Consider the following 27,710-nt stretch of genomic DNA (forward strand, 5'->3'; position numbering starts at 1 on the left):
AAGCTTCTTCGTTGTAAACTTGTACAATTTTTCAAGCTTGTCTAAACATAGAAAATTTTTATTTTTATTTTATTTAAATTTTGCAGTGATATTGCAATTTTATTTTATTTAGATATTGCAGTTCCTGACATTTTGTGTCTTTCATTTGAAGTCACAAGACATTGACAGAATTTTTTTTTAATTTTGCAAAAGTCAGAAAAATCCTATCAAATAAATGGTTGCATCACAGATGTGAAACGAAAGACTTTGTGAAATCTTTGGATGTTGTAGACAACAATGAAAATGACGAATAGCATGTATGTCTGTAATGATGATGTTTATTTCATGTGAAAATGATCAGGAATTATGGAAAAGCTCCTGATATCTAACGTGGTTATCTTTTCGCCTTTCACTCATCTATCTCCTTGTTATTATCTATATAGTTAATAGTGATAATATATATAACTGATGAGTCCGTAATCCTCTGATTTATCTTCTGAGAATTGATTCCGACAAAGAATGACTCGCCATCAAACGTCTACTTCTTGGAAAGCGAGAACATTAGAAAGCGCATTCTGAAGGAGCAAACATGCCGTGCCGATCGCGACCCATATCTCCCAATAGTTCCTGGTTTACAATAAAAAATTTTGCTCAATTTTAATGAAGACACTTTCCACTTCGATCAGGACCCAATTTGAGGCAAACAACCTGGATTCTGATCAACATATTCAGAGATCGGACATTTTATTATAATTCTTTACATCTTTGTGTTAATATGTGTATATGTATACTTGTACTAAAAGAAAAATGAATTTGTCACATACTCCACCCTGTTGCAATAGATTTTATTGAGAACCCTTTTCATCTATTTTGTAAATTAACCACAGGTGGATGAAAGAAATTGAGAAGTGCAAAGGGTTAATTTTATCATTCTGACAAAACCATATGTGAAGTAAAAGAATGTAAGGTGTATCATATGTGAAGTAAAAGAATGTAAGGTGTATCATATGTGAAGTAAAGGAATGTCAGGTGTATCATATGTGAAGTAAAAGAATGTAAGGTGTATCATATGTGAAGTAAAGGAATGTGAGATGTATCATATGTGAAGTAAAAGAATATAAGATGTATCATATGTGAAGTAAAGGAATGTAAGGTGTATCATATGTGAAGTAAAAGAATGTAAGATGTATCATATGTGAACTATAAGAATGTAAGATGTATCATATGTGAAGTAAAAGAATATAAGGTGTATCATATGTGAAGTAAAAGAATGTAAGATGTATCATATGTGAAGTAAAAGAATGTAAGATGTATCATATGTGAAGTAAAAGAATGTAAGATGTATCATATGTGAACTAAAAGAATGTAAGGTGTATCATATATGAACTGAAAGAATGTGAGATGTATTACATGTGAAGTAAAAGAATGTAAGATGTATCATATGTGAACTAAAAGAATGTGTAACATATAAGAGAATCAGCAACAGAGAGTGGGATTATTTCATTTAGTCAGACAATAATGTGATATATCGCGAGTCCCGTAAATGGATAAGAATGCCCATGGATTCCAGGTGCGACGTCGTTAAAGACGAAACCGAATTTACAGTGGTCTCCGAGAAACTCGCGGCGCTACCAGCTTCCTTTGTTCCCGTCGAGTAACACCGGAAAAAATACAACCCGTGGCAGTTCATAATCTCCTGCTGATTTATCGAAAGGATTCCCCAGCTACGTGGCGTGTTACTTTTACGACTGTATCGATTTTATATGCCGCGCACACCGGCTGCCCGGTTCGATGTTTACGAAGCTTGGCTGTGAGATACAAGCGGCGGGTACGCGATGAACGACTATGTGCAGTCAGATACAAAGAGTACGTGAGAGAAAATGGCGTATGGCTTCTTAAAATGGAGAAAATGTACGCGTTCCAATGTAGGCTGGAGAGAGGATCTGGAGATCTTTCTTCTGGGAAAAGTTGTTAATGAAGGGAAATTCATTTAGCTTAAACTTGATTCTCAAGTTAAGTAAGGTAGAAATTTATTTCTCAGTATGGAGGCTTGGCATATTAGAAGTTTAGTTCCTAGTTTGGGATGCAAGTTAGAAATTTGGTTGCTAGTTTGGGCACGTAGGAAATTTGAAATTTAGTTATTAGTTGGGTAAGGTAGAAAGCTTAGTAGTTTGGGACATAAGGTGCAAATTTGATTATTAGTTTGGGGATATACTTAGGTAAATATGTGATTGTTAGTTTGGGGATGTGAGGAGGTAGATATGTGGCTGTTAATTTGAGGACATAAGAAGGTAGACATGTGATTGTTAATTTGGGGATGTAACAGGGTAGGTATGTGACTATTAGTTTGGGGACGTGGCAAGGTAGAATTGTGGTTCTTAATTTGGGGACAGAACAAGATAGAAATGTGGTTGTTAATTTGGAGATGTAGCTAAGTAGATATGTGACTACTAATGTGGAGACGTAGCAAGGTAGATATGTGATAGTTTGGAGATGTCACAAGGTAGAAATATGACTGTTAATCTGAGAACATAACAAGGTAGAAATGTGATTGTTACTTTGGAGATGCAGCAAGGCAGATATGTGACTATTAATTTGGAGACATAACAAGGTAGACATGTGATTGTTAATTTGGAGATGCAGCAAGGCAGATATGTGACTATTAGTTTGGAGACGTGTCAAGATAGAAATGTGATTTTTAACTTAAAAATATAGCAAGTTGGAACTTTAATCTTCAATTTGAAAATATAACAAGGTAGAAACGCTTGTTAGTTTGAACACTGAGGAAATTTGTTTAGCTCTCACGTTGAAAAACAACGTACTGTATAGTTAGAGAACTAACCATACTAAAACTATACTTGTTCGGACACTCAGCAATTTAGAAATGTCCTCAACTAAAACCGTAGCAAGCTTCCTCTTACCTTCGAAACGAATGATTAACTTCCCCAACCACTTATTTAATTACTTCTACGTTCTCCACTCCCTCAACCATTTATCGGTCGTTCAAATATTAACTTCCACGCTCTGCAACGTTCCTTCTCAGCATCCATTTACCGAAACGTCGAAACTCGCAACACAAACAGCGGATACGCGTTCGATCGCATTTAACGTGCAATTACCGATTTCGCAATCCGATTTCCAGAAATTACAGCTCGCTAACACAATCGTGTTGAGATCGATATGTGGACATTTACTAAGCATTACCAGCAGTATGTCAAAGTATATTTAACAACGATCGAACAAGATCTTCATATCGTAGGTCCTAATATAAGTAGGTTGAATTGTCCAACACCGATATGTTTCTACTTATTTTGAACGATGTTCCAAACTGAACGTGTCTATATCCGATGTTCCGAAGTGAACCTCGTGTCTATCCGATGTTCCGAAGTGAACCTCGTGTCTATCTCGTGTCTGTCTACTCGATTGCTTGTTTCACGGGATGAGGGCTCGGTGTGGTACAATTTTTACGAACTAGGCTGAGGGAAACGGTTCCTGATTTCTATTGCATACACAAATTCGGGTGGAAATGAAAAACCGGGACGTATGCGGTGGGTCTGGGTCCCCAAAAAGTGAGGTTGCAAGTAATGAAACCGGCGATACCTCGACACGAATGGGAAACTGCATTCTACGATAGGAAACTGCAAACACTACTAAGGGTTCTTAGTACCACTATTAAAGGTTCTGCAGATGTGAATGATAATAAACTAAAAATATTGGACTCCTTGAGTGCTATTACTGCTAAGTGTCCTGCTAAGTGATTTGAACCTAAGTGTCCAAAGAGAAACTATTATTATATTAATTGTAATTTGGATCAAGGTTTAATTCGCCCTCTATGGTATTGTATTCTGAGACCTAGTCTCTACAACGGCCATACATGGATTCAATAATCTCGAAGTTATGCGATTAAATTGTCCTTTTGGACGCCGCGAAGCAATTTAGAGCGGAAATTGCCTTTTTCAATTGCAGTCGATGCACGTGGTTGGTATAGCTAATGATTTCCTCATTTTTTTTTTACTAATCGCTGTGACTTGTTGTATTTTCGAAACCCGTAATCTAATGACGGGATTGCTGTTTTATGTCTGATGGTTGATTGATCTGATTATTGGAGGACTGCAAATGGAGGCTGGGTTTCAATGATCTTTAGTTATCATGGTTGTTATTTAATTCTATAGTATTTGCTGAGATAGTAGGATGCTCTAATAGCAGGTCGTAGGAGTCTGTGTGTGGAGAAGGTATATAGCTTATCTAGCTGAGTGATGTGAGGATAGATGAATGAGAGGAAATTTGGAGAATATTTCTAGGGAATTTTGAGATGGAAATGGGGAAATTTGGGTATCAAAGTTGGAGATTTAAAAATTTGAAAAATTCAATGTTTGGAAACTTGAAAAATTGAAAGATTGAAAAATTGAAAAATTGAAAAATTGAAAAATTGAAATATTGAAAAATTGAGTGATTGAAAAATTGAATGCTTGAAAAATTGAATGATTGAAAAATTGAAAAATTGAAAAATTGAAAAATTGAAAAATTGAAAAATTGAAAAATTGAAAAATTGAAAAATTGAAAAACCGAAAGATTGAAGAATTGAAAAATTGAAAAATTGGAAACTTGAAAAATTAAAAAATTGAAAAACTGAAAGATTGAAAAATTGAAAAATTGAAAAATTGAAAAATTGAAAAATTGAAAAATTGAAAAATTGAAAAATCGAAAAATTGAAAAATCGAAAAATCGAAAAATTGAAGAATTGAAAGATTGAAGAATTGAAAAATTGAAAGATTGAAAAATTGAGAATTGAAGAACTGAAAAATTGAAAAATTGAAAAATTGAAAATGTGGAAATTCAATAATTTGGAAAAACACTGAATATAAAAACATTTTTCTCCAAACATCTGTCCTCAAACATTTTTAAAACTTTCTTCGCATAAATTCAACAAATAAGTATCAACTTAAAATTTGTATAATGACCATATTAATAACATGCTGTTCCAATTCTGTCAGTTTTACAAAATTTTAACGTATAATCCCTTAAAAGCCGTTTCAACAGGAAAGCTGCAATTTTATGTCAATTAATTTTTCGAGATAATTAACAAGCGTTCCAGCTCTCCAAATTACGGAGTCAGCCGTGACCTAAATCTGCGAAACGAAGTACCTTTCCGAAATAAAACTGCGTTTGAATTTTAAACCGCAGGGAAATCAAATTACTGAAAAATTATTTATCGAGCTACTTCACAATTTTAATACATATTTATGATTCAATTAAATGGAGATCACGATAGATTTAATCAAGGTTTTCACTTATAAAGTATTAATAGATTTCAGGTTACGATAGTATCTATCGGTTTTACAATCATTTGATTAAATCGGATTCGCGATGTTCACTGACCGCGATTACGAATTTAATTCAATTAAATAATTACAGACCTACAAACAAGAGTGGATTCACGATACCGTGAATGTTTGATTAATTACACGACGTGCAATCAAACTGAGGAATCGTATATCATTTTATATTAAAACCAATTTCTATTAAAAATACTCAAAATTACAATAAAATTCAAATATTCGTGAGAATAGTATTTGTTTAAAAAATTTATTCTGTACTTTGTTTAAAAATATTACATTACTCTCTACTTATTTTTATTTTATAATTTGCGAATTTTTATGTTGCTAAATTTTTATATTCGCAAGTTTGCAAATTTTCAGATGTTCAAAATGTGGAATTTCTTATTTTTGAGTTTAAAAAATTTTTAAATGTGCAATTTCTTTAATTTCAAATTTTCTGAGCCACCATTTTAAAATTTGCAGACTTCCAAATTTTCCAAAGTTCCAAATTCTTAAACTTTTTAGTACACAAATGTCCAAATCCCAAAATGACAAATTTATAAAAATTACATTTTTCTAAAAATCAGAAATTTATAACAATTATATTTCTGCTAAACCCACAAATACATAAAAATTAAATTTTTCCAAAAACCATAAATTTATAAAAAATAAATTTTGTCCCTAAAACCACAAGTTTACAATAATTAAATTTTTCTCCAAACCACGAGTTTACAATAATTAAATTTTTCTCCAAACCACGAGTTTACAATAATTAAATTTTTCCCAAAATCACAAAATCATAAAAATTAAATTTCTCTGAAATTCCAGTATCGCTAAATTCTGGTCAGTAAATAGGAAGGCGTAATTTCGAAACATCATCAGCCAAAAACCAACAAGCACAGTAGCTACTTTCCCCACGTCACCAATTTCCCTAGGGAGAGCAAGTTTGCTCTCGATTTACGCAGTCGATTCGACGTTTACTCGAGTTATTTGGGCACTCGATTTAAATCAACGACACCACTTTCCGCGGTATCGAATTCAAAGCGAAAAGGGACTACACATTCCTCATCCTGGTTCGTTTTCAACCTCGATTCCCACGATATCCAGTCCGGCCATTTAGAGAGAGAGTTATGCGCTTGGCTGCAACAGATTTCCCTCTCCCTTTCTCCAATTACCGTTTCAAATAGTCTTCTCTTGCCCGAAATGAACGAACACCCTCAACTTTGCTGTGATACTTACTTAACGAAAAAGACATCCTTTTTGTATATTTTGTACAACATCCTGTCAATTATAATTCTTTGATGGAGGTCATTATACACCCTCATGAATAAGTAATACTTTGTCACTGTTTTTCAAGTTAAGGAACTCAACTTAATTCGATACATATTCTTCATATGTACAAATGTTAAATATAGTGGAAAGTAATAAAAAAGATAAGAAAACTTCCAATCTTAAAACATGTGTGTATTCTAACTTTGAAATGTGCGTATATTATAATTATTATCAAATTTGCTTATTTAATATTTGAATGTTGTTGCAAAGTAAATTCGTGAACTAACAATTGAACATTAAAATTACTCGACCATTAAGATGGCTAAGAAATATTTTAGAAATAGTCCTGTTTTTTTAGAAGAATTTTAAGAAATCCAACTCGCTTCACATCTATTATCCTAAACCGTTTAAGTGCTACTTGTGGCGTGTTACCGCCCCGAAACTACCGGATTTTGCTCTAAACCCAATAATAAACGCGATCGGCTCAATTACCAGTCGAACGGACTATGAAATTATCACGGCAGCCTTTCGAAACGCCCACGAAACAGCATTGTTCCCTTCACGCCATCACCTTCCTTTTGATTTATCGGGCTAATATTGAAAAGTGTGCATGCCTCGTGCTGAATGATGCTGTAAGAATCCGTGAAAAATTAGGAAATACCGCAAGTATGTTATTGTACAAAAGTCAAGAGCAGCGGTTCTCACGTTATCCGCTTTAGGGTGCTTTAGTATGATTTAGGGCGCTTTAGGGTACTCAAGAATACTTAGGAACTCTCTGAGGTATTATATGACGCACTGTGACGCACCAGAGCACTATAGCTCAAGAATACTTAGGAACTCTCTGAGGTATTATATGACGCACTGTGACGCACCAGAGCACTATAGCTCAAGAATACTTAGGAACTCTCTGAGGTATTATATGACGCACTGTGACGCACTAGAGCACTAAAGCTCAAGAATACTTAGGAACTCTCTAAGGTATTATATGACACACTGTGACGCACTAGAGCACTATAGCTCTAGAATACTTAGGAACTCTCTAAGGTATTATATGACGCACTGTGACGCACTAGAGTACTATATCTCACCCACGGTATTCTAGGGCACTTTAGGGAACCTCAAGACACTCGATAGCGCTCAGGGATACTGTAGGATACTCTAGGATGTTTAGGATGCTATAGAGCACTCTATGACGCATTGGGACCCTCTACACAGTATGTCGGAAAAGTAACGGAACTTTTTAAATTTAAGGAAAACTAGCACCATCTATTAAAACATGTTATCTGAAAACATACCTCCCCTACAAAACACAACAATCATTATTGGAATCGAGCAACGAATTGTAAACTTATAGCGTTTAATGCGACAGAACCTTTCGGCACCGTGTCACAAAATCATGGGCAAACGCAACAAATTGCTCGCGTTGAATATTGCGAGGATCTTATCAAAATAGCCAGACGAAACTGTACATTCCTGGAATCAAGTGTAACTAGTGATGGGACTTGGTGCTTCAAGTATGAACCTCGAACAAAGCGCCAAAGTGCTACGTGGAAATCTCCAGGCTCTCCAAAATCAAAAATTGCGATTCCAGAAGTTCCGAGAGAAGACAATGTTAATTTGCTTTTACGATTCTAAAGGAATTATACTTCGGGAATTCGTTCCACAGGGACAAAATGTTAATGGCGAATATTATCTGCGTGTTATGGAACATTTGTGGAAGAGGATCGTTCGTATGAGACCCGAATATCGAGTGCCGGAAGTTGGTTTCTGTTGCATGATAACCATGTCACAGAACTGTCTGTTCGTGAATTTTTCGCGAAAAAACAAGTCTGTAACCTCCAAATTCACCTGGCTTATCTCCACGTGATTACTTCCTTTTCCCAAAACTGAAATTAGCTATAAAAGTTTTATAACTTAGTCTATCTAGTCTATCAAAATCTCAATTCAAAGGATCCAAAATGGCTGCCTTTAGCGCGGTGCAAGCAAACAACTGCAGATCGATCGCAGGAGCTTACCGCAATTAATGTTCAATATCTTTAAGTACACATACAAATGTATTTCTTAACCCGCCGCAGTTTAAACTCTGAAATATACGGTATTCCGTAAATAACCACGGTTTCATCGAAGCTGCAAACAAAGAGGAAGAGTCTCTCGAATGTAAACGACGCGGGGTTAAACGCGTTTCCCGCGTGCATAAATCCATCTTAGGCGATTGCCAATTACTTACGTCAGTCGAATGTTTACCAGCGGTTTATCGTCGACTGTATTCACGGATCCTAGGGATTGACGGCACGTGCAAAGATATCGCCTCTTAGCTTGTACATTCAGCTCGATCTAACACGGTGACAGATTGTATAACAAGCCAGTTCCCTCTTTTACATTATCGAAAACGCAGCCTCGAGTCCCTTCAGGCTTAATTGCTGATTACACGTAAATCGTACTTCGAGGATGTAATTCGTCGGGAACGTACCGTAAAAACATTTACTAACTGTTAGCTAAACATCGGTTTAATACCTCCTTAGATCTCTGTCCAACATATGCGCATACGTTGAATATATTAACGGAACATCTTTCCCTGTAAACGTAGGAAAAATTTTATGCTTTATTGCGGGTTGGAGTAATCGTTTGCAAGCTTATCGAAATTTCGAGGGTGAAAGTTGGAGATGGACATTTTTTGGGAGCAAAAATTCGGAAAATATCTGAGCAGAACTATTTTAGAGTTCCATGAGTTTAAAATTAATTCTGAAATTGTAAATTTGGGAAATTACAAATTCTAAGTGAAAAATAACTGCATACTTATATATTTACTATACATGTATATCACTAATTATTAAATTAATTATTTCATTAATAAATTGAAATACATATATGTTAACCTGTATTAACATATACTAACATAAATATATGTCAATCTATAGTAATATATATTATACATAAACTAACTATAGCGTAGTATGCATCTTCCATGATGAAACTTAACCTCCACATAAAAACAAAAATGCAAGAGGGTTGAACATATCAGAAGAAATATTTTAAATTATTTACCAGTTTTCGAAGCAACGTCCCGAAAACATAAAACCACAAAGAGGCAGCAAAACCAGCTAATCGTCCTCGCCTGAAAAAAAGAAAAAGTTCGATTAATATTGAACAGTAAATTGTACTTCGATTATAGTAGATTAACGAGCCTGCATTTACAAGATTACAAGAGTGCAGTGATTAGATTAAGGTAGGTTAAGTGGTCTCATTTAAAATTACATTATATGAGAGACACTTAATTACACGTTGAATCGAGGATAATAAAGTGGAAGGAACATTGACATTGAGTTTGTCTACGCTGGCGCGAAGAAGCTAGATTAAAAATGTATGTAATTAGTCGCGGCTCGCTACACTCATACGCCAAGTCCACAGTGTAATCATCGCATTTACTAGATGGAGTTAATGAACGTTGTTTCAGTATGAAAGTGCGAGTGCTTTGAACTTGTAACGAGTTCGATGGATTGGAATGTGAAGTGAAAGCTGGTGGAAATTTTTTTGGGAGGTTGTTTCTGGTTTGTTGATTTTTGGAGATTTGAAATTTAACAATTTGGAAAATGAGGAACTTCAGAATTTACTTTGGAAAATGTTTAATTTAGTAGTTAATAATTTACTGGTTTGGAAGTTTACACATTGTCAAATTGACAAGTTGAGAAATTGACAAGTTGACAAATTGACAAGTTGACAGATTGACAAGTTGACAGATTGACAAGTTGACAGATTGACAAGTTGACAGATTGACAAGTTGACAGATTGACAAGTTGACAGATTGACAAGTTGACAGATTGACAAGTTGACAGATTGACAAGTTGACAGATTGACAAGTTGACAGATTGACAAGTTGACAGATTGACAAGTTGACAGATTGACAAGTTGACAGATTGACAAGTTGACAGATTGACAAGTTGACAGATTGACAAGTTGACAGATTGACAAGTTGACAGATTGACAAGTTGACAGATTGACAAGGTGACAGATTGACAAGTTGACAAGTTGACAGATTGACAAGTTGACAGATTGACAAGTTGACAGATTGACAAGTTGACAGATTGACAAGTTGACAGATTGACAAGTTGACAGATTGACAAGGTGACAGATTGACAAGTTGACAAGTTGACAGATTGACAAGTTGACAGATTGACAAGTTGACAGATTGACAAGTTGACAGATTGACAAGTTGACAGATTGACAAGTTGACAGATTGACAAGTTGACAGATTGACAAGTTGACAGATTGACAAGTTGACAGATTGACAAGTTGACAGATTGACAAGTTGACAGATTGACAAGTTGACAGATTGACAAGTTGACAGATTGACAAGTTGACAGATTGACAAATTGACAAATTGACAAGTTCAGAATTTGACAAGTTTGGAATTCGTCAAGTGGAGAAATTGACAAGTTTAGAAATTGACAAGTTGATAGATTGACAAGTTGAGAAATTGACAAGTTTAGAATTTTACAAGTGGAGAAATCGACAAGTTGGGAAATTGATACGTTCAGAATTTGACAAGTTGAGATATTGATAAGTTCAGAATTGACAAGTTGAGAAATTGACAAATTGACAAGTTGACAAGTTCAGAATTTGACAAGTTTGGAATTCGTCAAGGGGAGAAATTGACAAGTTTAGAAATTGACAAGTTGAGAAATTGACAAGTTCAGAATTTGACAAGTTGAGATATTGACAAGTTCAGAATTTGACAAGTTGAGAAATTGACAAGTAGACAAGTTGACAAGTAGACAAATTGATAAATTGACAAGTTGACAAATGCACAAATTTGCAACCTCAAATATTTAACAACATCATAAATAAATAATACAGAGCACACAACAACATTATAAATAAATACTAAATAATGTTTAATAACACCATAAATAAATATAAAATAATTATTTCGAAAGAAACACACGTTCTCCAAATATGTTCTCTTTAAAGACATAAGAATACTTAACGAGGTATAACACGGATTGCATACTCTCCCCTTTTCTCGGTTCCTCACGTTTCTAGGATCAACAGGGAACTAGGGACTGGACTTATGTGGGGTCTATGCTAATCCAGCATCGTTGGACGGTATGTAATAAGACCGTGTGGCGACGCGGATAAAAGTGGCTGGACGAAGGGGAACAATGTTATCGGTCTTGTGTGATCTTCGTCCGCTTATATTCGGTCTCGAGGCGTTTCTCACCTGGACGCACGCGGTTCTCATCACCATGTACATTGTTAGGTGCTATGTAGCATTCTTTTGTACTTGCAGTTTAATTTCAAACTTTTTCAAGTTTTTAATTTTTCAAGTTTTCAAGTTTTCACGTTTTCAAGTTTTCAAGTTTTCAAGTTTTCAAGTTTTCGAGTTTTCAAGTTTTCAAGTTTTCGAGTTTTCATGTTTTCAAGTTTTCGGGTTTTCAATTTTTCAATTTTTCAATTTTTCAATTTTTCAATTTTTCAATTTTTCAATTTTTCAATTTTTTAACTTTCCACTTTTCAAATTTCCCAACTTCCCAATTCTATACTTTACCAATTCCCTAATTTTCCGATTCTCTAATTTCCTTAATTCTTCACTTTCCAATTCCGTAATTACCCGATTCCATAATTTCCCAATCCCCCAACTTTCAATTCCCTAATTTCCCAATTTCCTTATTTCCCAATTCCCTTATTTATCTATTCCCTTATTTCCCAATTCCCTTATTCCCCAATTCCCTTATTCCTCAATTCCCTTATTTCTCAGTTCCCTTATTTCCCAATTCCCTTATTTCCCAATTCCCTTATTTCCCAATTCCCTTATTTCCCAATTCCCTTATTTCCCAATTCCTTAATTCCCCAATTCCTTAACTTCTCAATTCCCTAATTCCCCAATTTTCTAATTCCCTAATTCTCTAGTTCCCAATATTCTCAAAATTCCCAAAATTCTCAAAATTCCTAAAATTCTCGAAATGCCCAAAATTCCAAAGTCCCAAATACTCAAATTAACTCCAATATCTGAATGTCCCGAAATTCCCAAAATTCCCATAATTCCAAACTTCCAAAGTCCCAAATTCCAAAATCCAGAAACATCAATCTCCCAAAATCCCGACTTCCTCAATTCTCCAAAACCCCAAAATTCTAAGGTCCTAAAGCCACAAAGTTCCAAAAATTCGAAAATGCCCAAAATATCAATCTCCCAATATCCCAACTTCCTAAATTCCCAAAAATCCCAAAATTCCAAGCTTCCAAAGTCTCAAAGTCCCTAAACACCCGTAAATATCCAACAGTACAGCAGAATGTTCCCGCTGACAATATCCGTTCCGCCGATAATAGCCACCATTTTGCGACCTGTCCGACATGCTTTGCGATCGAGCGGTTCGCGCCACGATTTAAATACTGTCACGGCGTTATCAAGTTGTTACGTCGCGGTAATCGACGCCGGCGAATTAATACGCTTGCTCGGCAGATTCGATCGGGTAATAGCGCAACGCTTTCAAACGACCGACCCGAGGATACTTCGTTTATCGGCTGGTTTATTGCCGCTTTGATACACCACCGGAAATTGCTAATTTACGTTTCTATGAATTGAAAATTTATTGGTGTCGTGAAAACGTGTCGAAATTTATCTTTAAATGAGAGAAACTTAATTTTTTACAATTTTAATTACTTGTTTTATATATAATGTTTAATTATTTGATCATTTATTTTTGTCGTTTACTATTTATTTGTAATTTATAGACATTTATTAATTTATTTATTAATTTCAGTATTTATTACTAAATATATTTTCTTTTTACCTGTTTATTTATTATCTATTTATTTATATATTTATTTCAATATTTTTCTATTAATTTATTTGTCCAGTTTACTTATTTGTTTATTATTTATTTATTTTTCTATTTTGTTTTTCATCTACTTATTGATATATTTATTTTACTATTTGTCTATTAATTTATTTCTCTAGTTTATTTATTTGTCTACTATTTATTTATTTATCTATTTTATTATTCATTTACTTATGTATATATTTATTTGACTATTTGTCTATTAATTTATTTGTCTATTATTTATTTATTTATCTATTTTAGTATTCATCTACTTATGTATATATTTATTTTACTATTTATCTATTAATTTATTTCTCTAGTTTATTTATTTGTCTATTATTTATTTGTTTATCTGTTTTATTATTCATTTACTTATGTATATATTTATTTGACTATTTGTCTATTAATTTATTTGTCTATTATTTATTTATTTATCTATTTTAGTATTCATCTACTTATGTATATATTTATTCTACTATTTATCTATTAATTTATTTCTCTAGTTTATTTGTTCGTCTATTATTTATTTATTTATCTATTCTATTATTCATCTACTTATGTATATATTTATTCTACTATTTATCTATTAATTTATTTCTCTAGTTTATTTACTTGTCTATTGTTTATTTATTTATCTATTCTATTATTCATCTACTTATGTATATATTTATTCTACTATTTATCTATTAATTTATTTCTCTAGTTTATTTGTTCGTCTATTATTTATTTATTTATCTATTTTATTATTTATATACTAATTTATTTTCCCACTTACTTATCCATTTTATTATTATTATTTCACGCATATCAGACGATATTTATTGATTTTATGAAGCATAACGATAAACGATAATAAACATGCAGATTTATTAATCAATTAAGGCTTAATTAGTTATTAACCTGTTAACGGTTAATACGTTTTGCAAATTATACGCGAAACAAAATTAGAATCTATTACAGTTCAATTGCATGCTATCCATGTTACTGAGCTCGTTCTCTAACAGTATACATTATCTAATCACTATGCAAAAATTATATATCCTTAATTTAATTGATCATTTCAAATGGATAATGTTTTAATGAATTATAATTATACTTCTCCTACAACCTCTTATACACTTGCAGATATTAGAAAACGTGAAGAAATGTATGAATGAATAATTTTACTACGTAATTGAGATTAATGAATACATTTGAATGCTAAAAGTTTGTAATTATGAAGAGAAAATGATGAAAGAAGGAGGAAATGAATATTTCATAGGGAAATGAAAATTAGGGGGAATTTGTAGGAGAAAATTCGACGATTTTGAGATTTGAAGTAATTTCATTTTTCCAAGATTTCAAAATTTCAAAATTTCAAAGTTTCAAAATATCTATATTTTCAAATTTCAAAATTTCTAAATTTCCAAATTTCCATATTTCAGAATTTCTAAATTTCCAAATTTCAAGTTTTCAAAATTTCTAAATTTCATATTTTCAAAATTTCCAAATTTCTAAATTCCCAAATTTCCAAATTTCAGAATTTCTAAATTCCCAAATTTCAAATTTTCAAAATTTCCAAATTTCCAAATTCCAATATCACAAAATTCCAAAGATACATATCCGTAGACTCCTAAATTCCTAGTTTCCCGAATTCCTATATCCCCAGATTTCCACATTTCCAAATCCCAACATATCCAAATTCCCACATTTCCCCATTTCTAAATTCCCAAATTCCAAGATTCCCAACACCCTAGATTTCCAAATCCCCAAATCCCCAAATCCCCAAATCCCCAAATCCCCAAATCCCCAAATCCCTAAATCCCTAAATTCCTAAATCCTTAAATCCCCAAATCCTTAAATCTTCAAATCCCTAGATTCCCAAATCCCCAAATCCCTAAATCCCCAAATCTCTAGGTTCCTAGATCTCCAAATTCCTAAATCCCTAGATTCCTAGATCCCCAAATCCCCATTTCTCTACATTTCCAAATCCTTACATTTCCAAACTCCTTTTTTCCCCAATTGCTATATCCCCAAATCTCTACTTCCCCTAATCTCCACATTTCCAAACCCCTATATCCCCATATCTACACCCCCAAATTTCCATATCACCAAATTCCTACATCACCAGATCCCTATATCCCCATACCTACATCCCCAAATCCCTACATCCCCAAAATCCTCCCATCTCAGACGCCTAAACCCATCTCTCCTCCCATCAAATCCAGACCCCCAACTACCAGAATAACCCCACAAAATTAATTCCCCCAGTTAAAAATAATGATAGTTCCCAACATCGCAGAGTAAACTCGGTTTCTAATATAATCATCCGAAACAGAAGCAGCAGACTCCAGCACCAAGAGGATGTCCTTTTGAAGAAGCGGTACGCAATTGAATGGAGCTGCCTTACAAAGCCACATTCGAGCCCCGACGTTCTAAGATGTGGTAATTGACGTAACGAGCAGCAGTAAGCCCATCGAACCGGTAAGATAAAGCAGAAGCATGAATATGTTTCAAGCCGGTACACGCGTTTTACAGCAGCGTTTATAGCAAACGTGCATCGATAATTTGGCGCCGTTCCTTTGTTTTAGCCAGCTACTCGCGACCGGGGTGTACCTAGTTAACCAGATACTTTCCATATTTTCTCTAGCACGCATCGGATAGCCAACGATGGAAACGTACGCCTGGTAATTCTCGAGAATTACATCATTAAAATCGTTCAGCACGCCGGGAAGGATTGATGAACGAGACAGCCGGTGATTTAGTAGCGCATAAACATTACCGCGAGCTTGTTATTAACATCATAAGAATACGTGCGTACAGGATGCGAGAGACTCGTGGAGCATGATAGAAAGTTTAGCAGACATATTTGCTCGCCAACATCGACTTTCCATGCTTCGAGCTTTGACCCCACTTCCGTGGCCCAGTTGATCTTGGCAATGGATGATGGAAGACATTCCTGATTCCGTGTTCTTCTTTGGAAAAGTTTTGAAAAAGTGTGCGTGGTGTTTTGATAGAGATGTGAAGGTATGAGTATACGGATATTTGGACAATTTTAAATAACTTTGAACAGAGTTTGGAGAAGGTTATTAGTTTGAGAGAGACATGGACTATCCATGTTTTGATACTGACACCTATGTGTCCCACATGTATCCCACACATGAGAATGAGTGATAAAAGACCACATCCTCAAATCCACATTTTTCTAACGCTTTGGAGAACAATAATTGCATGAGTAATGTCCCATATTAGCCATATTATGTCCCATATTACTTATAAGCACCTAGTGCCTCAGTGCGTCATAAAGTATCAAAGTGCGTCATAGAGCACCCTGCAGCATCTTGAAATATTCTAAATCATTCTACAATGCCAAATAGCGTCATAGAATGTCTTAGAGCTACCTAAAGTGCCCTGAAATGCTGTAGGTGGCCTATAGTGCGTCACAGAGTGTCCACGTGCGTCATGCAGTGCCCCAGTGCGTCCTAAAGTATCTGAGTGCGTCATAGAATGTCCTGAAGCATCCTAAAATATTCTAAGTCATCCTACAGTGCCCAATAGCATAATAGAATGTCTTAGAGCTACCTAAAGTGCCCTGAAATGTCGTGGGTAGCCTAGAGTGCTCTAATGCGTCACACAGTGCCCCGGTGCGTCATGCAGTGCCTTAGTGCGTCCTAAAGTGTTCCGGTGCGTCATACAATATCCTGAACCATCCTAAAATATTCTAAATCATCCTACAGTGCCTAATAGCGTCATAGAATGCCTTAGAGCTACCTAAAGTGCTCTGAAATGCCGTGGGTGGCCTATAGTGCTTTAGTGCGTCTCAGAGTGTCCTGGTGCGTCATGCAGTGCTCTAGTGCGTCATAGAGTGTCTGAGTGCGTCATAGAATGTCCTGAAGCATCCTAAAATATTCTAAACCATCCTACAGTGTCCAATAGCGTCATAGAATGCTTTAGAGCTACTTAAAGTGCCCTGAAATGCCGTGGGTGGCCTATAGTGCTTTAGTGCGTCTCAGAGTGTCCCGGTGCGTCATGCAGTGCTCTAGTGCGTCATAGAGTGTCTGAGTGCGTCATACAATGCCCTGAAGTATCCTAAAATATTCTAAATCATCCTGTAGTGTCCTAGAGCGTCACAGAGTGCTTTACTCCAGCACAAACTAAAAAATAAGAAATAAATGAGTTCCTATCCTCAACGTCCCTATTCCTTAGTTCCTATTCAACGCTTCCACTAATATGAATCATATCTCCAATTACACGCATAAAATTCTACCACATAATGAAGCAAGCATAAATAAAAAAAACTAAAGTATAACAAGGTAAAAAGTAACCGACACGAAATCTATAATTCGACAATCGATAATAACATTCGTAATTTAGTCCAAGCAGTACAAAATGGTGACGAGCACAATGGCACCATTTTTCCATCAATGCCCACAAAAGTCGTATTGTATTAACAGAATGTTTCTTTAAATGCAACTCGGTGACTTTCATTCACAACACGTTTCCAGAACGACTGAATTACTTCACTTTCTACTATCTACCTTATTAATCGCGAAAGTGTAGTCGTGTCTCAGGCCGGCTATCTAAGTCGGAAGCGAATCAAGCATTCTGCTCGCGCTAGACCGTGGTAAAAGGCCAGTGAGCAACTTTTAATAAGCTTTTGTATCTCGCTATGTGTGCAGAGCACATCTCGTGGTACATATTTTATCTGAATTGAAGCTGCGTCTTTGATTCAGTGCTTTCAAATCTTATTCGTGCGGTAATAGGGTAAGTTAAGATAATGTCGCCTTGGATGTCTACTGTATACAGTTTTTATTTTTTAAAGAATGTTTATTTTGATTTAGCTTAAATCAAAGTTTAATGAACAATTCTGTCTAAAGACGTTTAATAAACAGTTTTGTCTAAAGCATTGTGAATTTACTTTTCAGTCTAATGAAATTTACTTTTCTAACTAGACTCAAAATCCCAAAATCCTAAAATTCCTAAATTTCCCAGCTTCTAAATTCGAAAACACAGTACCTAATTAAAAAATCTCTCTTACTAAAAGCACACAACGTACAATCAATATGGCCTTCCCCCAAGGTCGCCATTTTTCTAGACCCTCTATTCCCGAGAATGTACATTCGACTTCGCCCGGCAATCGTTTCCCACAAGAAATGCATTGAAAACGGAAGAGGGCCTCCGATGCTTTCTTGGGCGAACAGTTCGTGTCGAAGGCAGGTGCATCCTCCTGTGTATGTGTCTGGCCGTGTAACAGGGCCCCGCATATGCATATTACACACCACACGTCCGGCAATATGTTACACACAAGACCAATAGCCGTAAAGGCGGTCGTGGTTTGGCCCGTTCGCGTTACACCGCTTTGTGCAGTCACGTTCAGTAATCACGGACTCGTAAAACCGCCGATGCGGCACACTTGTTCGCCACAGGACCAGCATAATGTTGCATAATTGTTGGACACCGTCTAAGTTCGGCGCCGTTCTTACCAGACTTTGCTTGTACAGGGAAATTGTCTTGTCCGTCTGGTGAAAGTTCGTAGACGTACAGATACAAGATCTGTCGTTCCTAGATATAGTGAGATAACGAAGTCACTAGTTGTACGTGGTGAAGGAACTTGATCTGCGTGCCTACAGACAATATTACCGAACTATTCTTTACATTTCTTATTTAAGGAGGGCAATACCTTCAGAATCTTAAAAAATTAAAACATTTTTTTTGCTATAAAATGTTAGTGTAACATCTTAAAAATATTGTCTCAAAATTTTAAAGTGAAATACGAAGCCCTTCTGAAGTTATGGCCGATTAGCGCCGCGGGTATACACGCGTTCAGTGCGGAGGAAACTTTAAACGCGTTTTTCTCAAAACTACGTTCTTAAAATTGGCGTGGCTGATAACTCAAAAACTAGTTAATCAATCACGCTCAAATTTTTTGCACTTATCCATGACAATACTATCTAACATATGAACCTAAATGTATGAAATAAATTGAACATTAAAGTCCTTTTTATTGTAAACATTGCAAAAATTTTCAATAAAATTCAAAGTTTTTCTTTAAAAGCGCGCCATTTCTTCAATTTTACATATTTTGCACATTTCTGAGGTTCATCTACTAACTGTGAATGTTAGTTTTCGAAACATTGTCTGCAAACTTGCTTCAGACCAATATATCTAAAGCTAGAACCCACACCGATTCACGAGACGCGCCAAACACTTCGAGGAAGGACTGTTATAATTCCGCCATTTTTAAATGTATTTAAAAACAAAAAATATTGTGTAATAGGCAATAGTTATAATAAATTATACCTGAAATTTCGAAAATGCAAAACAAAGGTGTCCTATACAAAAAAAATTCACAAATATCAGCTTATTTTCATCTGTCTAAAAGTATTGCCCCTCTTTAAGTCTCTACATCCTTGAATCCCTACATCTCCAAATCTCTATACATCCCTAATTCTCTACATCCCCAAATCTCTACACGTTGAGATCCCTACAGATCTCAATCCCTAAATTTTGAAACCTCTACACTCCCAAATCTCTAAATCCTCAAATCTTCAACCTCCCAACTCACCAAACTCCAAACTCATTAATTCCTTATTTTCATCTGTGTAAAGATACTGCCTCTCTTTAAGTCTCTTCATCCTTGAATCCTTACATCTCCAAATCTCTACACATCCCTAATTCTCTACATCCCCAAATCTCTACACATTGAGATCCCTACAGATCTCAATCCCTAAATTTTGAAATCTCTACACTCCCAAATCCCTAAATCCTCAAATATCCAACCCCCCAACTCACCAAACCCCAAACTCATTAATTCGTTATCTTCATCTGTGTAAAGGTACTACCCCCCTTTAAGTCTCTACATCCTTGAATCCCTACATCTCCAAATCTCTACACATCCCTAATTCTCTACATCCCCAAATCCCTACATCCCCAAATCTCTACACGTTGAGATCCCTACAGGTCTCAATCCCTGAATTTTTAAATCTCTACACTTCCAAATCCCTAAATCCTCAAATCTCCAACCCCCCAACTCACCAAACTCCAAACTCATTAATTCCTTATTTTCATCTGTCTAAAGGTATTGCCCCCCTTGAACAAAAGCCTACGTTGCACCGAAGTGTACACTCAGGGGTGCGGTAATTCTGAATTAAGGGAACGTCCAACCACGCTGGATCCAGCCAACCTTTACTTATCGCTCGACGTAGATTACTGCATCATGTCGTCGTACGTAACGTAAAGCCACAAGGCCTTCTTCCATGGCGACGTTGCGTCGTGTCGCTTTGTACCGCTATTAAAACCCGTTCGAGTTAATAAACAACATCTTGGGAGGAGGTGGGGAGACAAGAATAATCCTCTCTGTGTTTCTCGCGCCCTTTTCGTTGCCCTTTGTCGGTGTTCCTACGCGAACACGTTGTCCTAGAATTATTACGTCGCGTTTCACGCAACGGAGTATTATTTATTGCGTTCTTGTTGCATTCCTTCGATGGGGGACATGTTTCGCATTTTTTAAATAGTTTGGGGTACTATTTTAAATACTGATAATGTTTGATTAAATTTTTGTCTTTCTAAATTCACAATGGTAAACTTTTGGAAAATTAATAGATTTCTAAATTTTTAGACTGTAGGTTTAATTTTTGGCTCAAAAATGATTAAATTCTTAGGTCTCTTTTCTGAACGCTCAAGTTTCTCCATAATTCAATACCCATCAACTTTCAGATCCCAAAAGTTCCTAAAACTGAATGATAAAGAAGTCCCAAACTTGCTTAATTACCGTATACCCCTAGGTAGTCCCGAGCACCGGTAATCCAAATCCCAGGCTCCCCAAACTCCCCATATACCCGTGCTCTAAACTTCATTATCCACTTCCAAACTTGTAGATCCCAAAAATCCCTAAAAACAAGCGGTGTAAAAATCCCATCTTCCCTTTATTTCCATATTTACTTCAAACAGCACAGATCTGCCTTGAAGCGTGCGCTGATATGTCAAATTCCAAATTCTCTAAAATCCTCAAACACTAATATTTCTAAACTTCATCATCCATCTAAAAATGTGCAGACCCCAAAAATCCTTCCAGTCCCCATAAAAGCAAACCGTACGGAAGTCCCATCCTCCCTCACCATATCCCCAGGTGTATCCAGTTAATACCAGTTAGCTTAAGGCATAAACGAGGCTCAGTGATCAGGACTTAATAAATCGCAAGCAGTGGCCAGGATCTTATCCGTATCTCGATCACGACTGCCGATTCCTCCACCCAGCTATCTACCCGCATTATAATGAGCAATAAATAATCATCGACGTCTCCCATTCTATCTCTGTTATCCTCCACAACATCCGTCCCGATAATGCATCCTGTATCAACAGTTTCCCGGTAGAAACCTATCGAAAGGGTAATATCTGCAGGGTGCGATACGATACGAACCGATGCTGGATAAGATCGGCGGAAGCTTTGGTCTACGGATTTTGCAATCAGATTAGATACATCGTGCGATGTGCACTACTGTCATTAACTTGGGGTAGCCATCACTTCGTGGCGACCCTCGTGGGCAGTTTCGATGTGAACTTATTGGTTACGGTTGTATAAAAAGTCGTCTGGTAACAGATATGTAATTTCCTAATACCATAATTTCCTAATTCCATAATTTCCCAATACCAAAATTTCTCAATACCATAATTTCCCAATTCCCTAATTTCCGAATTCCATAATTTCCCAATTCCATAATTTCCCAATTCCATAACTTCTCACTTCCTTAATTTTCCAATTCCCTAATTTCCCAATTCCATAATTTCCCAATACCCTAATTTCCCAATTCCATAATTTCCCAATTCCCTAATTTCTTAATTCCATAATTTCCCAATTCCCTAATTTCTTAATTCCATAATTGCCCAATACCATAATTTCTCAATTCCATAATTTCCCAATTCCATAACTTCTCACTTCCTTAATTTTCCAATTCCCTAATTTACTAATTCCATAATTTCCCAATTCCATAATTTCCCAACACCCTAATTTCCCAATTCCCATATTTCCCAATTCCATATTTTCCCAATTCCATAATTTTCGAATACCATAATTTCCCAATACCCTAATTTCCCAATTCCATAATTTCCCAAGACCATAATTTCCCAATACCCTAATTTCCCAATTCCATAATTTCCCAATTCCCTAATTTCTTAATTCCATAATTTCCCAATACCATAATTTCCCAATTCCCTAATTTCTTAATTCCATAATTTCCCAATACCATAATTTCTCAAATCCATAACTTCCCAATTCCATAACTTCTCACTTCCTTAATTTTCCAATTCCCTAATTTACTAATTCCATAATTTCCCAATACCCATATTTTCCAATTCCTTAATTTCCCAATTCCATAATATCCCAACGCCCTAATTTCCCAATTCCCATATTTCCCAATTCCATATTTTCCCAGTTCCATATTTTCCCAATTCCATAATATCCCAATACCCTAATTTCCCAATTCCCTAATAATTCCATAAATTCCCAATTCCATAATTTCCCAATACCATAATATCCCAATTCCTTTATTTGCCAGATGTGTACAGTGGATTTTGATTTGTTAGTTTGACATGAGTTATAGGAGGAAATGTTGATTATTTCAAGGAGGTTCAGTATTTAATTTTGTTTCATTTAGAAATTTGGAGATTTAGGAGTTTGAGAGTTTAGGAATTTTTGAACTCATTCTTGCACCAAAAGTTAATATATCTTTGAACTGAATATTCATCCTTTCTCAACACAATTAATTTCTGCATCAAGACTCAATATATCAGTTGAAACTATTCAGAATTTCTCAACACAATTCATTTTTGCATCCAGAGTTAATACATCACACCGAACTAAATATTCAATGTTTCCCAACAATTCATTTTTGCCTCCAGAGTTAATATATCAGCCTGAAATAAACCAACAAGTGTTAATTGAGCGGCTGAACGAGGGGAGACGTTTTTGTCCCCTGTTCAGACGGTTGCATCGCTCGGATGTTGCGCAAGCCAATTTATCAATGCTCGCTAAAATCGGGTCGATGCTTTCTCGAATGAATGTGGAATACTTGCTGGTAACATTATAATTGGCCCGTACGCTCGAGCTGCACGTAATCCTCTTGCGAAATAAATCATAAAGAAAAGAGGGTAAAAGGATCGTTGAAATGAAAGGGCTCGGACGTGCTCGATACATCAATCTACAGTCACCGCGAGATCTTTCTTCGATTATTCGTGCCGGGTGTCTCGATTTATTCTTTCGTTTCTTTTTTTTCGCTCTCTCGTTTTGCTGGATGGCGAGAGGTAATTAAATCAGTAATAGTGATTTATGGAGCTGGCGATGAAAGTATCGGCGCTGCTTTAATTAGCGTCTTATATTTATCACCGAGTTTTCTTTCATAAATTTTTGGACAAGTTTTAGATGCATTTTAGGACGTCCGTTTTTAGATAAATTGAACTTATGAAGAACTTGTGGAGAATTATTATAAATTATAGATAAATATTAATGTTTTTCATTAGGTAACTTTTTTAATGAAATCAAATTTTAAAGATTTCAAAATCATGAAGCTTGAAAACAATGCAAACCAATCAATAATGCTCTAAAAATAACTACAAGAATTATTATTATATTGCATATATTACATTTACAGTATAATATATACAGTTAATACATTTACAAATTAATTCAGATTTAGAGAAATATTAACTGGTGTTAACTTAATTTATTATTAATTTATGCTTGAAGAACTGGTTGGTATTTACACAGTAGCTGCGTCAGCCATTTTGTCGACCCACGTCACAAACATGGCGGCGAGAATTTGGCGAGAATTCAAACGACTTTGAATACCTTGAAGAAAATTTAATCTCCTTGAAGATAAAACATAAATTACTACACACTACAATTATTTATTTTCATAAAAAATTAGCAAATATTCCAAACAGATCGTCTTAACAAATTTTGTGACTTAAAATTAAGATCTTATAAGGCAATCCTTTAACCTCTTAGTTTCAATGTTATATTCTATACGTTAATCATTTTAATGCTTTATTAATATGAAATGATTCGCCAACAGAAGTTCATTATGTTTAAAAATGGCACATTCGCAGTTAATTAATTTCACGGTCGTCTAAAGGACAAATTTATTAGGTGACGAGAAACGGAAGGCCATTTCTCAGCGATGGCTGTCACGTTGCTCAGCGCAGCGTGGAGCAAACTGGACCAACGTGATACAATCCCCTGAACTTACTGTTACACGGATTGTTTATAGATGCAACAACTGTATCCGAACATGATTTACAGAGCTGACGGAGAGAGGGAGCTGACGGTGCATTTCCACGCTGATTGCAATAATACCTACTATGCATGTTATTACTTGCATCAACTGCTCTCATATACGTTTGTAATTGATATATGAGAAGTGGGGGAAGTGAAGTGGGAGTGAAAAATTAGGGAATTGGGAAATTAGGGAATTGGGAGATTAGGGAATCGGGAGATTATGGAATTGGGAAATTAGGGAATTGGGAGATTAGGGAATTTGAAAATATGGGAATTGGGAACTTAGGGAATTGGGAAATTGAGGAATTGGGAAAAATGGGTATTGAAAAATTAAGGAATTGGGAAATATGGGAATTGGGAAATTAGGGAATTGGGAAATTAAGGAATTGGGAAATTAGGGAATTGGGAAATTAGGGAATTGGGAAATTAGGGAATTGGGAAATTAGGGAATTGGGAAATTAGGGAATTGGGAAATTAGGGATTTGGGAAATTAGGGAATTGGGAAATATGGGAATTGGGAAATATGGGAATTGGGAAATATGGGAATTGGGAAATATGGGAATTGGGAAATATGGGAATTGGGAAATATGGGAATTGGGAAATATGGGTATTGGAAAATATGGGAATTGGGAAATATGGGAATTGGAAAATATGGATATTGGAAAATTAAGGAATTGGGAAATATGGGAATTGGGAAATATGGGAATTGGGAAATATGGGAATTGGGAAATATGGGAATTGGGAAATATGGGAATTGGGAAATATGGGAATTGGGAAATATGGGAATTGGGAAATATGGGTATTGGAAAATATGGGAATTGGGAAATATGGGAATTGGGAAATATGGATATTGGAAAATTAAGGAATTGGGAAATATGGGAATTGGGAAATTAGGGAATTGGGAAATATGGGAATTGGGAAATATAGGAATTGGGAAATTAGGGAATTGGGAAATTAGAGAATTGTGAAATTATGCAATTGGAAAATTAGGGAATTAAAAAATTAATGAATTGGGAAATTAAACAATTAAAAAATCAATCCACTAATTCTGTTATAATTTGAACCACTTCTATTCTCATAACGCAGAATTTACATAACAAGGTTAAATAACAAACCTTTGAAAATTGATTTCCTTTAAACTTTAATATAATTCTGTAAATTAAACTTCAGTAAACCTTCATACCAATTTGTGTAAACAATCAAAACGTACAAAGACAACTTTACAATGTCTGTAGAATCCACATAAAACACGTGTCTCCAGCCAATTTGGTAGCCACTTACATAAAATCACAATGCGGCTACCAAACGTGTTACGGTGGTAAGATGTTTACAAAAACAGATGTCCAGTCGTTGATCCCTGTCGTACGTGACACTGAAACCAACGTATACACGGTGTTGCATTTTTGCTGGTTGTTCGAGCGTGCCAGGTAAAAGGTACAGTCAACTACTGACACGATTGACGATCCTTAGACAAGATGATAGCTTACTTGAACGAGTTGACGTTTGTACATTTCCTGGTCTACGGAAATTGTGTAGCAGTGAAGTTGCGTGTAGTGGAATTGTATAGGGGATGGGTGCATTGGCGTAATTACGGAGAGACTTAGAGACATAAGTCTTTTGAATGTTTTGGAAATATTTAGTTTGAAAATGTGTACTGAAATTTTATTGAGTATTTTGGAAGTTATTGATTTGAAGGATACTTAGGTTTCAATATTATGTTGAAAATTTTCATTGAAATTTTCTAATTTTCCAATTCTCCATTTTCCTAATTCCATAATTTCCCAATTCTATAATTCATCAATTCGATAACTCCTCAATTCCATATCTCCCCAATGCCATAACTCCCCAATTCCATACCTTCCCAATTCCATAATTTCCCAATTCTATAATTCATCAATTCGATAACTTCCCAATTCCATAACTCTCCAACTCCATAATTCCTTAATTCCATAAATCCCCAATTCCATAATTTCCCAATTCTATAATTCCTCAATTCCATAACTCCCCAACTCCATAGTTCCCCAATTCCATAAATCCACAATTATATAATTTCCCAATTCTATAATTCCTCAATTCCATAACTCCCCAACTCCATAGTTCCCCAATTCCATAAATCCACAATTCCATAATTTCCCAATTCTATAATTCCTCAATTCGATAATTCCCCAATTCCATAACTCTCCAATTCCATAATTCCCCAATTCCATACTTTCCCAATTCTTTAATCCCTCAATTCGATAACTCCCCAATTCCATAACTCTCTAATTCCAGAATTCCCCTATTCCATAATCCCCCAATTCAATACTTTCCCAATTCCATAATTTCCAAATTCTATAACTCTCCAATTCCATAACTCTCCAATTCCATAATTCCCCAATTCCATAATCCCCCAATTCTAGAACTCCCCAATTCCATAACTCTCCAATTCCATAATTCCCCAATTCCATAATTTCCCAATTCCCTAATTTCCCAATTCCTTAATTTTCCAATTCTATAATTCCTCAATTCGATAACTCCCCAATTCCATAACTCCCTAATTCGATTAACTCTCCAATTCCATAATTCTCCAATTCCATACTTTCCCAATTCTATAATCCCTCAAGTCGATAACTCCCCAATTCCATAACTCCCTAATTTCAGAATTCCCCCTATTCCATAATCCCCCAATTCAATACTTCCCCAATTCCATAATTTCCCAATTCTAGAACTCCCCAATTCTACAACTCCCCAATTCTATAACTCCCCAATTCCATAACTCTCCAATTCCATAATTCCCCAATTCCATAATTTCCCAATTCCCTAATTTCCCAATTCCTTAATTTTCCAATTCCATAATTTCCAAATTCCCATATTTCCCAATACCCATATTTCCCAATTCCTCAATTCCCAAATTTCCCAATTCCCCAATTCCCCAATTCCCCAATTCCCCAATTTCCCAATTTTCCAATTCCTCAATTCCTCAATTTCCCAATTCCCTAATTTCCCAATTCCCCAGTTCCCAATTCCCTAATCTCCTAATATCCTAATCTCTTAATCCCCTAATATCCTAATTTCCCAATTCTCTAATTTCCC

At 35.4% G+C, this 27,710-nt stretch overlaps 2 protein-coding genes across 3 annotated transcripts in view; one reads left to right on the forward strand and one right to left on the reverse strand.

Moving 5' to 3' along the window:
* The window catches only part of LOC100878189 (uncharacterized protein C15orf61 homolog), a 169,618-nt gene that overhangs the window by 72,733 nt on the left and 69,175 nt on the right, over positions 1–27,710 (forward strand). The window lies entirely within an intron of this gene.
* Positions 1–27,710, reverse strand: part of Cad99C (cadherin 99C) — a 224,992-nt gene that overhangs the window by 70,228 nt on the left and 127,054 nt on the right. For both annotated transcript variants that reach the window (XM_076539204.1, XM_076539203.1), the window contains exon 2: positions 9,615–9,684. In XM_076539204.1, the coding sequence (XP_076395319.1) occupies positions 9,615–9,684 (70 nt within the window). The remainder of the gene's footprint in view (positions 1–9,614; positions 9,685–27,710) is intronic.

Source organism: Megachile rotundata, chromosome 13 (genome assembly GCF_050947335.1).
Source record: "Megachile rotundata isolate GNS110a chromosome 13, iyMegRotu1, whole genome shotgun sequence".
NCBI lineage: Eukaryota > Metazoa > Arthropoda > Insecta > Hymenoptera > Megachilidae > Megachile > Megachile rotundata.